General features: G+C 44.6%; 1 protein-coding gene across 1 annotated transcript in view; it reads right to left on the bottom strand.

The window, feature by feature from the left end:
- Positions 1-286: 286 nt before the first annotated feature.
- Positions 287-15,467, bottom strand: part of LOC126272529 (solute carrier family 52, riboflavin transporter, member 3-B-like) — a 107,690-nt gene continuing 92,509 nt past the window's right edge. Inside the window, exon 3 of the mRNA XM_049975443.1 lies at positions 287-1,954. Within this exon, the coding sequence (XP_049831400.1) occupies positions 1,760-1,954 (195 nt within the window). The 3' untranslated portion in view covers positions 287-1,759. The remainder of the gene's footprint in view (positions 1,955-15,467) is intronic.

Raw genomic sequence — 15,467 nt, 5'->3', positions numbered from 1 at the left:
GTTAATCTTTCATTTATTTTCTTGAAAGTAAGACAATTATTAGTGGAAATATTAAAAGATGCTGTAGTTCAAACCTTTGGACAGATGTCATTAATTATTAACACATTTGATTACTCACATACCAATATTCTTCTTTTTCTTTTCAAAAACTCATGTATTTCAGAACAGCATCTTACCTCTTTTCTGATAGTATAAACAGTCCCTCATAATTTGTGTTCTGCAATGGCTGTTCAACAGACAACTCTGTTTTCACATTCACCACTAATTTTCAGTAAGCAATAAGAAATAAAATGTACCATCCTTTATTTTTCATAATCTGGCCAAGGAATACATCTGTGTACATCTCAACAAATGGGACTGTAGGAAATAAGATGTGGCCCATGCTGTATTTTATGAAAAGAGTGTGGACATTTCTACTGCATACTACAAAAAATGAAGACAGAGAGACTTGATGAATGTGGGAAATCGCGAACAGATTGCCACAATTTTCCTGTTACATTCCGCATTTATAGACATAACTTTCCATTTAATCATTTAATTTACAAAAATAAAAAAAATACATAGTTTGGTACATTACACAAGTTTTGCAAGCAATGGCATTTGATATGCAGCAGTAGAAGAAATTGGACATAATACCTTTAAGAAAATTATGCCTTGGTTGTCTGCAGTTTGTCTCTATGCTAATTTAAAAAAATGTAATTAATAGCGAGGGAAGTACAAAAGTAATTACGAGTTTGGCACACTGGCAAGAAATCTGCGAAGTTTTTGGGAATACTTAACATTTATAATTAAACTGATAAAAACATTACAAGGCAAATAAAACAACTGAGATAATATCATTGCAAATCCCAGAGAGAAAGGGATCAGTGTGTTAATATGTTTTGCATATTTTCATTCATTAATGACATTTAAATTAAATTCCTTCATATTTAAGAAAGAAAGTTTTCATTTTTCACACAAAATCAAGTTGTAGACAAAAGTTGAAGAAGATAAACATTTTTATTACACAATATATCTTTCATGAATTTATTGAGTGTATGATGACCACACTTTCAGTACCTCGCAATAAAACGACTGTCAGTACTGGTGCTTAGAACTGACTAATTCAGGAGGAAGTGAATAGCAATGCACGCACAATCTTCGACAACTTACCCAGATATATAATCTTTAATAGGAAGTAAAACTAAATTCAACAGGAAGTTAAATAGTTTCTCCTTTACTCCTCTTATCTCATTTCCATTCACAGGTTGTGCTTTATGCAGTGTAAAATAAGTACATAATTACTTTTTATAAATTAAGTGTTTTTACCATAATACAGTCTCATCTGTAAATTATCAGCACCCAACCGTATTAAAATATACATTATTTTAATATCCTTAATTAGTTGTACGTTATTATAATATGTTGTAAAGCTGAACTACGGAAAACAAACAAAACAAACTTGGTCAATGCTAGTGAAACAGATAAGCTGCAGACATTCTAATATGTGGAGCTGACAGCTCTTAGGGGGCTGGGCATGTGAAAGCGCTTCATTTCCCCAACCTTTTAAGTCACACTGTGCGCTATTTCTTGTTCGTTTTCTTTCCAAATGAATTTTATGTAGTAATATTGAGTCTTTTACAACACTCTGCATATTATTTATTTTAAATGTCAGAATACTTATAGTATGGAGATTTATTTCTAGCTTTAACCATTATTTGCAGTTTCACAGCATTGTGACACGTTTATTCACTGTGCAAGACACTGTCCATACAGCAGTTCAGCATGGCGTGTATGAGTGGAAGATGTCAGCGTAGTTCACAACGCTGAAAGTGACCACAGAGGCCGTGGCAGAGCCGAGTTGCTGCACGGCGCCACACCAGAACAGACTGCGGCCTCCTTCTGACCGGAAAATGGACGCTATCGCCATCTTGATGTACGAAATTCCTCCAGTAAAGATTATCCAAGATATGACCTGCAATCAAGCAAATGTAGGTACTTGTAAGTCTTAGGAAGAAGTAGTGAAGTGAGGTAACGTTCGTTCATTTTTTGTAGAAAGACGCAATAGTATGCAGATATACAATATCTAATCAGAAGTATCCGGACAACCCTATGTAATGTGGAAGTAACCGCTAAATGTCGTGAGAGGCGGATCCGCCAGTATAAAAGGAGGTTGGGAGTACTGTGTTGTCAGTAGAGAGGCAGCAAAGTGGGTTCGTCAGGAGAACTCAGTGATTAAGAACGTGAGCTGGTCGTTGGATTATAGATATGAGTGGTATCTGTCCTGTCGGATGTGTCTGACAAGACTACCATCACTCATATATATAATTCTATGGGTGCGACAGCTACGTGACGAAAAAGTTTCAGTGCAGATGCACTACCAACAACCAAACTGCTACGGGAATCAGATATTTGTGAGTAGAGTGTTAGTGGGGCCGTTTCGGTGCTGCGATTGGAAAGCTAGTCTGACAGATAGCCTGTCCGGATGGCAGAGACACTTATTACAACCATAGAAAAGTGTAGCATTCGTGCTCGAGACCCATTCCGTCACAAATTTTTAACTCTCTCCATTGCATTGCCGCATTCTTCTGTGTGGCTGGAAGCCATTATTTCCTTCATACCTCTTTGCCATCCCTTTTCCTTTTTATTTTGTTCACACTAAAGTATTCATGTAATCATTGGATGTCGCCTGAGAAACAAATCCATTGGGGCACTTCAACTCTTCTGTACCATAGGAGATGGTTTAGCATCTCCATAATGTTCTCGCATCAACTAAACGATCAAGTGCCTGCTGCTCTTCATTGAACCTCGTCCGTCTCTTCTATTAATGTGAAATGTTAACGCTCCAAAGCTAACGATCAATACTAAACAAAAAAATTAAAAAATCGGCCAATGTTTTGTTACTCACTTCTTTTATGAATGGATTACATTTCCTTAAGATACCTCCAATGAATCTGTGCTGTGCCCTGTGTATGCTGTTCCACCTATTTGCTTTATGTAGTTATTCCATTTTTGGTCACTCCGGATGGTTGCTTCCAGGCGTTTTACGGTAATAACTGTTTCTATTGATTTGCCATCAGTAGTGGAATTGTACATTAGGGATTTATTGGCCTGTTTATGTGCAGTACTTGAATATAGGTCCCTGTATAAGTCTTCGATTCTCTGCAGTTCAATACCGTCTCCAGCCGTTACACTCATGCTCGTAAATTAAGGATAATGCCCCACACATGGTGAAACAACGCTCTGGTGGGCGGTTTGTGGGTTTAAATCACCTCGGGGTATGACCATGTGGTGAATTTGACATGTCGTCGTAGCACGGTGGTGCTGGTAACAGTGAACATACGCAGAGGTGTGTTGGTGCATGTCAGAGTACTGTGCAGAAGTTTTCAGACTCGCTAATGGTGACTGTGTGTTGAAAATGGCTCAAAGAACACATATTAATGACGTTATGAGGGGTAGAATATTATGGAGACTGGAGGCTGGTCAAACACAGCAGGTCATAACATGGGCCCTCCGTGTACCACAAAGTGTGGCCTCAAGATTATGGCAACGATTCCAACAGACAGGAAACGTGTCCATGCGCTACGATACGGGACGTCCACAGTGTACAAGTGCCATCAGTGTCCGCAGACAGCCACGGAGTACTGCAGGTGGCCTTGCTCGGGACCTTACTGCAGCCACTGGAACAGTTGTCCCCAGACACACAGTCTACAGGCGACTGAACAGACATGGTTTATTCGCCTTGAGACCTGCAAGATGCGTTCCACTGACCCCTGGTCACAGTAGAGTCCGTAAAGCTTGGTCTCAAGAACACAGTACATGGCTATTATAAGAGTGGTCCCAGGTTATATTCACGGACGACTCCACGTATAGTCTGAACAGTGATTCTGCCAGGTTTTCATCTGGCGTGAACCAGAAACCAGATACCAACCCCTTAATGTCCTTGAAAGAGACCTTTATGGAGATCGTGGTTTGATGGTGTGGGGTGGCATTATGATTGGTGCACGTACACCCCTGCATCTCTTTGACAGAGGAACTGCAACAGGTCAGGTGTATCGGGACGTCATTTTGCACCAGTATGTCCGCCTTTTCAGGGGTGCAGTGGGTCCCACCTTCCTCCTGATGGATGATAACGCACGGCCTCACCGAGCTGCCGTCGTGGAGGAGCACCTCGAAACAGAAGATATCAGGCTCTCGGTCGATGTATCGCTGCACGTCTTCATACCCCTAGGACACTTGAGGAGCTTCGACAGGCACTGGTCCAAGAATGGGAGGCTATACCTCAGCAGCTGCTGGACCACCTGATCCAGAGTATGCCAACCCGATGTGCGGCCTGTGTACGTGTGCATGGTGATCATATCCCATACTGATGTCGGGGTATATGCGCAGGAAACAGTGGCGTTTTGTAGCACTTGTGTTTCGGGACGGTTTCCTCAACTTATCACCAATAACGTGGACTTACAGATCTGTGTCGTGTGTGTTCCCTACGTGCCTACGCTATTAGTGCCAGTTTTGTGTAGTGCCACATTGTGTGGCATCCTTAATTTATGAGCTTGAGTGTAGACAAACACATCATATGAGTCCAGTGTCAAGGAGCTTCTGAAATTATTTACTGGGTCTTTTGTATTTCTGCACCTACTTCGTGGGCAACCACAACTAATCAATCATGTAACACGATTTTTGCAGTAATGGTGTCAATATGTGATCCATGCATATTTTTTTATTGTTATAAAACAAATAAGTTACGACAATAGGTCACACGTTTTTTGTACTCGATATATGATGCAGTTTTGATAAATAATAATACAGACCATTTTTATTTTTACACAAACTCGATTCTTTAGGTCGAAATCAGAGATCATTCAACACACTTGGATCTTGTGACAAGGAGCCTGCGTGTATTTTGTTTACAGACTTTTCTATTTAGGTGATCAAACTCAATGATCTTGTAAAAAGAGACGCTCTTTTATGCATCTTCCTGACTAAAGAAAATGGTATTAAGCTGCGATTTATGTACATCTGTGATGATTCTAGGCACTATTCTTTGTGTGTGTGTGTGTGTGTGTGTGTGTGTGTGTGTGTCTGTCTGTGTGTCTGGGCAATTGGGTTCGGATTTTATATACACACAACATAAAAATTTTGCATCACCTCGATTCCGAGAATTCCGGAACCCGTACAGAAAATTGGAATAGAGATCAACATAAACATAATTTCCGCCCTTTTTATTGCTCATGAATACCACACATTGAATGTTTTACCACCGTACAGAGAGACATTCAGAGACATTGAATGTTTTACCACCGTACAGAGAGACATTCAGAGATACTGGTCCAGATTGATGTACACACCTGTACCTCTAATACCAACTAACACGTTCTCTTGCATTGATGTATATCTGTATGCGCCGTGGCATACTATCCACAAGTTCATCAAGCCACTGTTGGTCCAGACCGTTCCACTCCTCAACGGTGATTCGGCGTAGATCCATCAGAGTGGTTGGTGGGTCACGTCGTCCATAAACAGCAATTTTCAATCTATCCTGGGCATGTTCGATAGCGTTCATGGCTACATAACATGATGGTCACTCTAGTCGAGTGATGTTGTTATCCTGAAGGAAGTCATTCACAAGATGTGCAAGATGGGGACGCCAACTATCGTCCATGATGACGAATGTCTCGCCATTATGCTGCCGATATGGTTACACTAGGATAGAGAAAAGTGTAGCGGATTGCCGTCCGGTGGAGTTCGCTTCGTTGACGGCCCCATCTGACCCCACACTGTACTGGACAGGATGCGAAACTCTCTTACTTTCTTGATTGAAACCCTCTCCTGCTCAGAATGGCTTGCCATGAAGGGTGACAAAATGGGGTGTCCATTGTGGTCGACTTCCCCTGTGCTGCAAGGAAGTTGCGGATGTCTGGATATTCTGTTCACCAAGGATATTCTGCTCTGAAGTGAAATGGTACCCCAGGCCATCATTCCTGGTTGTTAGACCGTTTGGTGGGCGACAGTCACGTTGGTATCCTACTGCTCTCTGGGGAATCTCCAGCCGTGTTTGGGCTGGAATCTCACTGACTAGAGTAGAATTGTCTTCAGTGATTAGTCCCACTTTGAGCTGAGCCAGAATGACCAGCAATGACCAGCCCTAGACAGCGGTGTGATATCACCCTGAGTGTCGCCTGCTGTTCAGCCCTACAACCAGACGTAATGGTCTGGGGTACCATTCCATTTCGTAGCAGTTCATCTTCGGTTGACGTCTGTGGCAGACTTACAGTACAGCAGTACACTGACAACATTGTACACTCCGTTTTGTCACCCTTCATGGCAAGCCATCTGCAAGGTAATGACTGCTCACACAGTGACAGTTTGTACTGCTTGCCTTCATGCTTTCCTAATCCTCCTTCAGCCAACAAGGTTGTCATATTTCTCCTCAGTTGAGAAAATTTGGACATTTATGGGCAGGGACCTTAGATCAACTCAGGATTTGAAGGTCTAATGCACCAGTTGGACTGAATTTGGCACGATGTTCCTCAGGAGAAGAGAGAATAACTCGATCAGTCAGTGCAAGCCAAATAAGTGCTTGCGTAAGGGCCAGAGATGGACCAGTGACTTAATCACTTGCTCAATTTGTGAAGCACTTTATCTTGATTAAGTAAGCCAATTTTTCAGAAAATTTAATCATCTGTTTGTCCGTACATCCATCACATCCTTCAATATTCATCCCATTTGGATAAATCCTTCGCAGCACATCCCTTTTTTTGTTTTTTTTGTGATTTTCATTTACGTTGGTGTATGGAGCTACAACTGTTTCTGACATTAAGTATGAGGATCTGTCTCTCTTTCCCTTTGTCTCTCTCTTTCTCTCTTAGACCTTCATCAGAATTTGCTCCTCATCGCTGGTCTGGTGGACTCTAAACACAGGTGCTATTTTCCCATAATCTTCTTTTGGTTTTATTTGATAACTTCTCGTTTTTGTTGCCGTCTCAGTTCTCTTCTCAGATTACTTGTGTCTCCTTGAACGCTGGTAGCTCTGACAGCTTTTGGATGGCCCATGAGAGACCAGTCTTCACTGTTCCACAGCGCAGACGTCGTTGGGAGCGGCTGCAATGCAGTCGAACTCGACGACTCTTTGCAGCGTCTCGGCGAGGAGAGACAGATACTTTATCGATGGCCACAGACAGTGAGGGGACGAGGGCAGCGAGGTCACTTGTGGCAACAGCTAATGCCAGTGCGTCGCTAGGCGGAACAACCACTGTATGGCGACTCGGCGCCGTGTCCGCTCCGACGGCCGTCGAACCGCTTGCACTCCCGTCTCCTGCCGTTGTGGCGTTGTCATCTTTGCGGCGCTGATTTTTCTCCTTAGAAGGATACGCTGTCCCTCTGGAGTGCCGTCTCGAGCACGCTTTACGGCGCGCAGGGCCCGTCCTGCCTCTTATTGAGGAGGACAGCATCACTGCCTGGCGCCTGCTTGGTGTTGTTTACCGCCTCTTCTGTTTGTATAGTTCCCCACGCTGACGAGCTAACGAGGCCCTAAAACTCTCACAGTCACAATAACTAGTAACTGGACTGGACTGCCACAGTTTTTGACTTGGGTGTGTGCTTCATAGATAGCGGGTAGTTGGCTCTCGCGTGGTTGCCCACACACTGAAGGCATGGTTCTGGGAAGGAGCAGTGGCATGCCACTTGTCACACCCCTGACAGGGAAACACTTAGGCGATCCTCTCTTTTGGAGAAGCGGCTCGACAGTGAATGTGGCATTGGCCTCATTGTTCAGCTGAAACAGCTTCCGTTTGTCCGAGTTGACAGCGATCTCCAGGATCGGTGGAGACATCTGGAGGCCATTACCGCACTGTACACACCGCAAATTCCAGGTCCCCCAGGTGTACAATTTCGTCAGTGTACTGCTTGAAGAATTCCTTGATGAGCATCTCCAGAATGGCGACATGTGTGTAGAAGGCCAGTGCTGCCCCCTAGCTCTTCACCGTCGAGAAGTCTTTACAGTTAGCGGATCGTACTCGCCCTGTGTACGACCCTGCAGTCTTGACGGTGTAAGTCACTGCCGTGCACTGGTTGAAACGTTTCAGGAAACATATACAATCGCCTTTCACTTGTACTACGATGGGAGGTAGCTTCTGCACTGAACGCCTGACTGTTGACGCTGGGCGGGAGCTGCCCACATCTACATTTGGCTGCTGCCTGGGTAACATCTGGTTTGGGCTACCTTCTTCTTGTGCAGCATGATATGTGATCTACTGTCCACGCTGCGGTTGTTAATGCTTCAGAGGAATGGGATTCGTGAAAGCCAGAAAGCAGTTACCGGTTTTTGTTTAGGCATGCTGTTCTTCTTGCCAGTTAACGCATAATGAGCCACACGCTTTGGTTTGAGCGTCTGTCAACCGCCCATAGCGCCTGTGTTAGCCGTAGATTTGCAGGGAGGGTGGGGAGATGTGGGAGGAGTGGATCTTACAGAGAATAGGGATTGGTAAGAGTCAGGAAGTGGTTACCAGTTTTCATTCTTGGGCGCTGTTCTTGTTGGCAGTTGATGCATAACGAGCCGCACGGTTTGGTTTGTCTGTCTGCCAACCGCACTTCGCGCCTGTGTCAGCTGCGGATGTTGTAGGGGGAATGGGTTGGGGGCAGTGCACTTCTACGCCATGGACTTCTGTGCCAGTCTGAGAAGATCGGAATCGGTAAATGCCAGAAAGCTGTTACCAGATTTCGTTGGTGAGCATTCTTGTTGTTGACAACTGGCGCAGAAGGAGCGGCATACTTTGGTTTGACAGTCTGCCAACCGCTCTCACTGCCTGTGTCAGCTGCAGAAGTTCCATGGGGAGGAGGTGGGTAAGCAGTAAAATTAGACTCCACAGACTTGCATGCACAGACCGTCAACCTTGTGTCAGCCTTAGCTCTCTCTACGCAGCCAGATGTGAAGACCGCGTCCAGCCCTCTCGTCTGTGTTGGTTTTCTGCTCGCACACTGTGACCACGTCCTGGAGCAGTCTCTTCTCTTGATCGAGACAGAATAGCGCTGCCTGTGCCTCTGTTCTCTTGTAGTTACGTGTCGATGCAGAATGAAGGTCGTCTGCTTCAGTGTAGTTCTCTTCTGTACGGCCCACGTCCATGTCCACATTCGCAGGCCGTGGCAGCTGCCGAAATGCATTGTGCTGATAAAATATTAGTAAAAAGTGACTGAAGCAGTATAAAATTATTCCACATAATCTTATAATACAGTCGCAGACCTCAAACAACATCCATATAACATTGATAAATTTAAATATAACCTACTAAGTCAAATACACTAACACGTAGAAAGAATTTAAGATCTGCTGTTGACGAATATATGACCAACAATTTGGTACATGTTCTTACTTCATGTGACACTCAGGAGATGTATTATCTTAATCTAGGGTAATCACACAAAATCTGGCTACCACAAACTTTAAAAATCACAATTTCTTCGCTAACTGACCAAATAGTGGAGAGTAAAAAGCCTTTAAATATCAGCATTCGCCCTATGAATAGCGACGTCGACTGTGCAATGGGAAAGTTTTAGATACAAATGAAAATTCGATTTTTTCTACGTTACAGCGGCGCAGAACGGAAGCGTTGTAGGACGACCACTTCAGACTACAAAACGGCGTGCGCAGGAAGCTGTAAGATGGGATCTCCAATAGCGCTATGAGTGCAGGGTACAGAAAGTTTACCCAAAACCCTTATTCCTTATTAGTGGGTAGTTCCACAAAGGAGGTCAATGGATGTGGCCCAGGAGACGACAAACGACTTTAGGCAGTGGGCAAAGAGTGAATATCCTTGTGCAGTGGGAGGCTGTGGTGGTAAGGTACAGTTCCTACTGAGGTGATACAACACTCAATACTAAATGTTGCAATGAAGATGGTGCAGTGCGAGGGTTTTCCTTGCGACACTAGTGTTCCCACAGGAACAATATGACAAGTAATAAGAAAAAGTAGGCTGCAATAGCCTCGCGTGTGGTATGTATCTGCCAGTCTTGAGATGGACAACTTCCAAATATGTCAGTTTTTTACTTGATAATGGAAAGAGGTAGTGCTCTCTTTCAGCTTTAATAACAGTTTCTCTATGTTAGCTACATTTAGCACGCAGAATTGTATGACCAAATATGCTCCAACTAAAAACGTGCCACAACTACATTTTATTGCAAACTTTTCAAAATGTATGCCATGTTTCGCTTAATTTCGAAACATCACAATAACTATGAGTAATAGCGAAAAGAAATCCAGTTATCAAGCTGTGATGTCAGATTATAAAATGAAAAAAAATCAATTTTTTCACGAAATTGCTTCCTCAAAATCCAATGAGAGAGACTGCGCAATGGACAATGCCTTTGAGTCGCGTTAGAATGATTCTTAACTTTTTACGTGAAATGCACCTGTACAGACAGACCTCTCAATCAGAAACCAAGGCGCCATCGGGCAGGCTACACTGCTGCTCTTTCGGCGCTACACTGCTACTCTCACGCCTGATAACAGGCCGTGTGGGATCGGAGACTGTGAGAAGGGTTGCCGGTCTGCAAGCGCCTAGGACGACGTCACGTATTCTGTCTGAAGAAGTGCATTTTTAAAATTTTTAATAAAATTGGGTGGGTGCCACCGAGGGTTTTGCCGAATTAACGGTCTTGAGAGGCTCTTTACCATTTTATTCATGGTATGTGTCAATGTTGTATCCCCCATGATCAGTCCACAGGAGGATACAAAATAGGAACGCAGAAAAAGCACCATCACCCTTAGCTGCTTCGGGTCATCTTCAAATTTCGTCGAATGGTTTTCAACAGTTCCTATGGTTTCCAAGCTGTACGTGAGAACAAAAATTGCGATCGCGCTCCGCTCCAAATGGGTGCGATCACGTTAGATGGGATGGAACCCCACAGTATCCTTAGAGAAGGGCTGAAACTCCCCAGGGTGCCAGCATTATAAAAGGTCTTGAAGAACTTCTTCCTATTGCTCACTGCACCGCGAACTGTCGTTTTCGACAGCGAAATGCATGGGAAAGAGGTGGTTTCAATGACGCCCTTTATGCCACACTCTGCGGTCTTTTCGTGCCGATTCTGGGCGGTGTGCCTGGAATGTTTCCTTCGGCCGCTCATAAGAAAGCAGCGTGATTTCAACTGTTGGTGTCACGGTTCTAACGTCCATTACAGAGGCGTCAAAAGAAGGGGTGAAGAGATATGACGACCTTGACGCGTCCGCAGTGGTACTGGGCAGAGTTGTCGTAAAATTAGGAGGCAATGTGACATCATCAACCCACGTGATAGGCCACATGAACTTTTGAACTGGAGCCTTTCTTTCACTGACGTCGACACCTTACTGTTTGAAGGGCGGCGAACCTGATGGTGACGTCACTGGGCGCCAGGCTTTTGCACCCTAATAGAGGAAAGTTATAGAGGCCATTGAGCAAAATTCCAAACCTATACGTCCCAGTGGATGGGTATTACGATGTTTCGAAAATGTGATTCATTAATTCTGTTGTGTAGTCCGCAGCTCGTGGTCTCGCGGTCGCGTTTTCGCTTCCCGAGCACGGGGTCGCGGGTTCGATTCCTGGCGGGGTCAGGGACTTTCACCTGCCTCGAGTGACTGGGCGTTTGTGTTGTCCTCATCATTTCATCATCATTCATGGAAGTGGCGAGGTTGGACTGCGCAAAAGTTGGGCATTTGTACGGGCGCTGATAACCACGCAGTTGAGCGCCCCACAAACCAAACACCATCAATTCTGTTGTGCAGTGTATTATTACGTGTGATTGGACGCTATCAGACCATGCAAAGCAATTATGTTGCAATCATCGGAGTTTACAAGCAGCTCCTATTCTTTCTCCTTGGAGTCTTTTTCTGTCTTTAGCCCACTTTGCCCTTGGTCTGATGCTCACTTCATTCTCTGACAGTGGACCTACTTCCCATTTGCTAATTTTTTGTCTGTTTGAGTTTTTATTGAAACTGTCTGAAGGACTTATCTAAGATTTTTCTAAAACCCTGATGTGTGTATGTGTGCGTGCGTGAGTGCGTGCGCGCGCGTGCGTTTGTGTGTGTGTTTGTGTGTGTGTGTGTGTGTGTGTTTGATATGTATATATATGTGATATACCGGGCGATCAAAAAGTACGTATAAATTTGAAAACTTAATAAACCACGGAATAATGTACACTCCTGGAAATGGAAAAAAGAACGCATTGACACCGGTGTGTCAGACCCACCATACTTGCTCCGGACACTGCGAGAGGGCTGTACAAGCAATGATCACACGCACGGCACAGCGGACACACCAGGAACCGCGGTGTTGGCCGTCGAATGGCGCTAGCTGCGCAGCATTTGTGCACCGCCGCCGTCAGTGTCAGCCAGTTTGCCGTGGCATACGGAGCTCCAACGCAGTCTTTAACACTGGTAGCATGCCGCGGCAGTGTGGACGTGAACCGTATGTGCAGTTGACGGACTTTGAGCGAGGGCGTATAGTGGGCATGCGGGAGGCCGGGTGGACGTACCTCCGAATTGCTCAACACGTGGGGCGTGAGGTCTCCACAGTACATCGATGTTGTCGCCAGTAGTCGGCGGAAGGTGCACGTGCCCGTCGACCTGGGACCGGACCCAGCGACGCACGGATGCACGCCAAGACCGTAGGATCCTACGCAGTGTCGTAGGGGACCGCACCGCCACTTCCCAGCAAATTAGAGACACTGTTGCTCCTGGGGTATCGGCGAGGACCATTCGCAACCGTCTCCATGAAGCTGGGCTACGGTCCCGCACACCGTTAGGCCGTCTTCCGCTCACGCCCCAACATCGTGCAGCCCGCCTCCAGTGGTGTCGCGACAGGTGTGAATGGAGGGACGAATGGAGACGTGTCGTCTTCAGCGATGAGAGTCGCTTCTGCCTTGGTGCCAATGATGGTAGTATGCGTGTTTGGCACCGTGCAGGTGAGCGCCACAATCAGGACTGCATACGACCGAGGCACACAGGGCCAACACCCGGCATCATGGTGTGGGGAGCGATCTCCTACACTGGCCGTACACCTCTGGTGATCGTCGAGGGGACACTGGATAGTGCACGGTACATCCAAACCGTCATCGAACCCATCGTTCTACCATTCCTAGACCGGCAAGGGAACTTGCTGTTCCAACAGGACAATGCACGTCCGCATGTATCCCGTGCCACCCAACGTGCTCTAGAAGGTGTAAGTCAACTACCCTGGCCAGCAAGATCTCCGGATCTGTTCCCCATTGAGCATGTTTGGGACTGGATGAAGCGTCGTCTCACGCGGTCTGCAAGTCCAGCACGAACGCTGGTCCAACTGAGGCGCCAGGTGGAAATGGCATGGCAAGCCGTTCCACAGGACTACATCCAGCATCTCTACGATCGTCTCCATGGGAGAATAGCAGCCTGCATTGCTGCGAAAGGTGGATATACACTGTACTAGTGCCGACATTGTGCATGCTCTGTTGCCTGTGTCTATGTGCCTGTGGTTCTGTCAGTGTGATCATGTGATGTATCTGACCCCAGGAATGTGTCAATAAAGTTTCCCCTTCCTGGGACAATGAATTCACGGTGTTCTTATTTCAATTTCCAGGAGTGTAGATAGAGAGGTAAAAATGGACACACATGCTTGGAATGACATGGGGTTTTATTAGAACAAAAAAAAAAAGCAAAATTCACAAAATGTCCGACAGATGGCGCTGGACAGCAAAACGTCAGTAACTGCTACCGTGACGGGTGAGAGGTACGCCGATATGTTACAGAATCGCATCACCCTCGGCCTGGCTGATAAACACCTGCTGGAACGTACGATGTTTATGCAGGATTGCGCTCCACCCCATATTGCTAGACGCATGAAAGATCTCTTGCGCGCGTCGTTTGGTGATGATCGTGTGCTCAGCCGCCACTTTCGTCATGTTTGGCCTCCCGGGTCCCCAGACCTCAGTCCGTGCGATTATTGGCATTGGGGTTACCTGAAGTCGCAAGTGTATCGTAATCGACCGATAGGGATGCTGAAAGACAACATCCGACGCCAATGCCTCACCATAACTCCGGACATACTTTACAGTGCTGTTCACAACATTATTCCTCGACTACAGCTATTGTTGAGGAATGATTGTGCACATATTGAGCATTTCCTGCAAAGAACATCATCTTTGCTTTGTCTTACTTTGTTATGCTAATTATTGCTATTCTGATCAGATGAAGCACCATCTGTCGGACATTTTTGAACTTATGTATTTTTTTGGTTCTAGTAAAACCCCATGTCATTCCAAGCATGTGTGTCAATTTTTTACCTTTCTGTGTATGTTATTCCGTGATTTATTCAGTTTTCAAATTTATACTGACTTTTTGATCACCCGGTATATATACACAAATATGTGTGAATGTGTATGTAATGTGCATAAAACTCTTTCGAAGACTGCTGTAAATTTATTTTAATATTTCCTATCTACTCAGAGGGCGTCCAATAATTACAGTGACATACACACACTTTCGACACGTTACCGAGTGTCCGACGAGAGTAGAAGGAAACGGGACACGACAATGAAGTGTGTGCTCTAAATTGTGATTTATTATTAAAATAAATTTACAGTAGCCTTCAGTCTTCCAAAAAGCTACAGAATTGAATGATCAACTACGCAACACCTTATTAGCACATAATCACTAGTTACCAAGAATAAATGAATACACAAATAACATGATTTTTTTGTCGCTAGGACAAAACAATGACATGGCTGTGTAACCTATATTCGTTTGACAGTTCACATACGTTTTCTCACGGTGGAGGTTCTAACAACCCAACCACAACAAAGGTCAGCATTTAATAACGATTGTGGTGTTGCTCACGCTGCTAAATACTGCATTTTCGGGCAACAACAGTCATATTATGTGGCAGGTGTCATTAGAGCACAGTTAATAAAGTCATTTCATGTAATAATAATAATAAAAAACTAGGCACTCATCTTTTCGTGTTTCCCAAGCTGGTCTCGTCGTAAAATCATGGCTCAATCGTTGAAAATCTAGGTGGTTATGATTCCAAGCTCGGATGCAAAGAGGCCTAGGTTTTATTCTGCTATATTCAAAAGTTTTGTAGATGCGCTTCACAAACCATTCTTGTAGATTAAACCTTCCAAAGTTAGCACAATAGTGATGTAAAAAAAAATCAGCACTCCGAATTTAAGTTACACTTCCTTTTAATTGCTTTTATTGCAATATCAGGTAACACACAAAACATCACTTCATAATACAAAACATACTTGAAAACATTTTCCTCACATTTTATAAGCCAACTACAATATGCATCTTTCCAACATGACGTCCAAGACTTGATTTTTTCAAGGTCTGACTCTCTCACAACTTAACAACTAACTAACAATCGCTTACGTGCCCAAAAATCAGAGTTACAAGTACGCCAAAGAACATAGTGACAAAAGAAAGAATACACATAAGTATAATATCATTGCAATATAAACATATCGATGTATCAAAAGTGAGCCGG

Source organism: Schistocerca gregaria, chromosome 5 (assembly GCF_023897955.1).
Source record: "Schistocerca gregaria isolate iqSchGreg1 chromosome 5, iqSchGreg1.2, whole genome shotgun sequence".
NCBI classification, from domain to species: Eukaryota; Metazoa; Arthropoda; class Insecta; order Orthoptera; family Acrididae; genus Schistocerca; species Schistocerca gregaria.
This window is presented reverse-complemented; position numbering and strand designations above follow the sequence as displayed.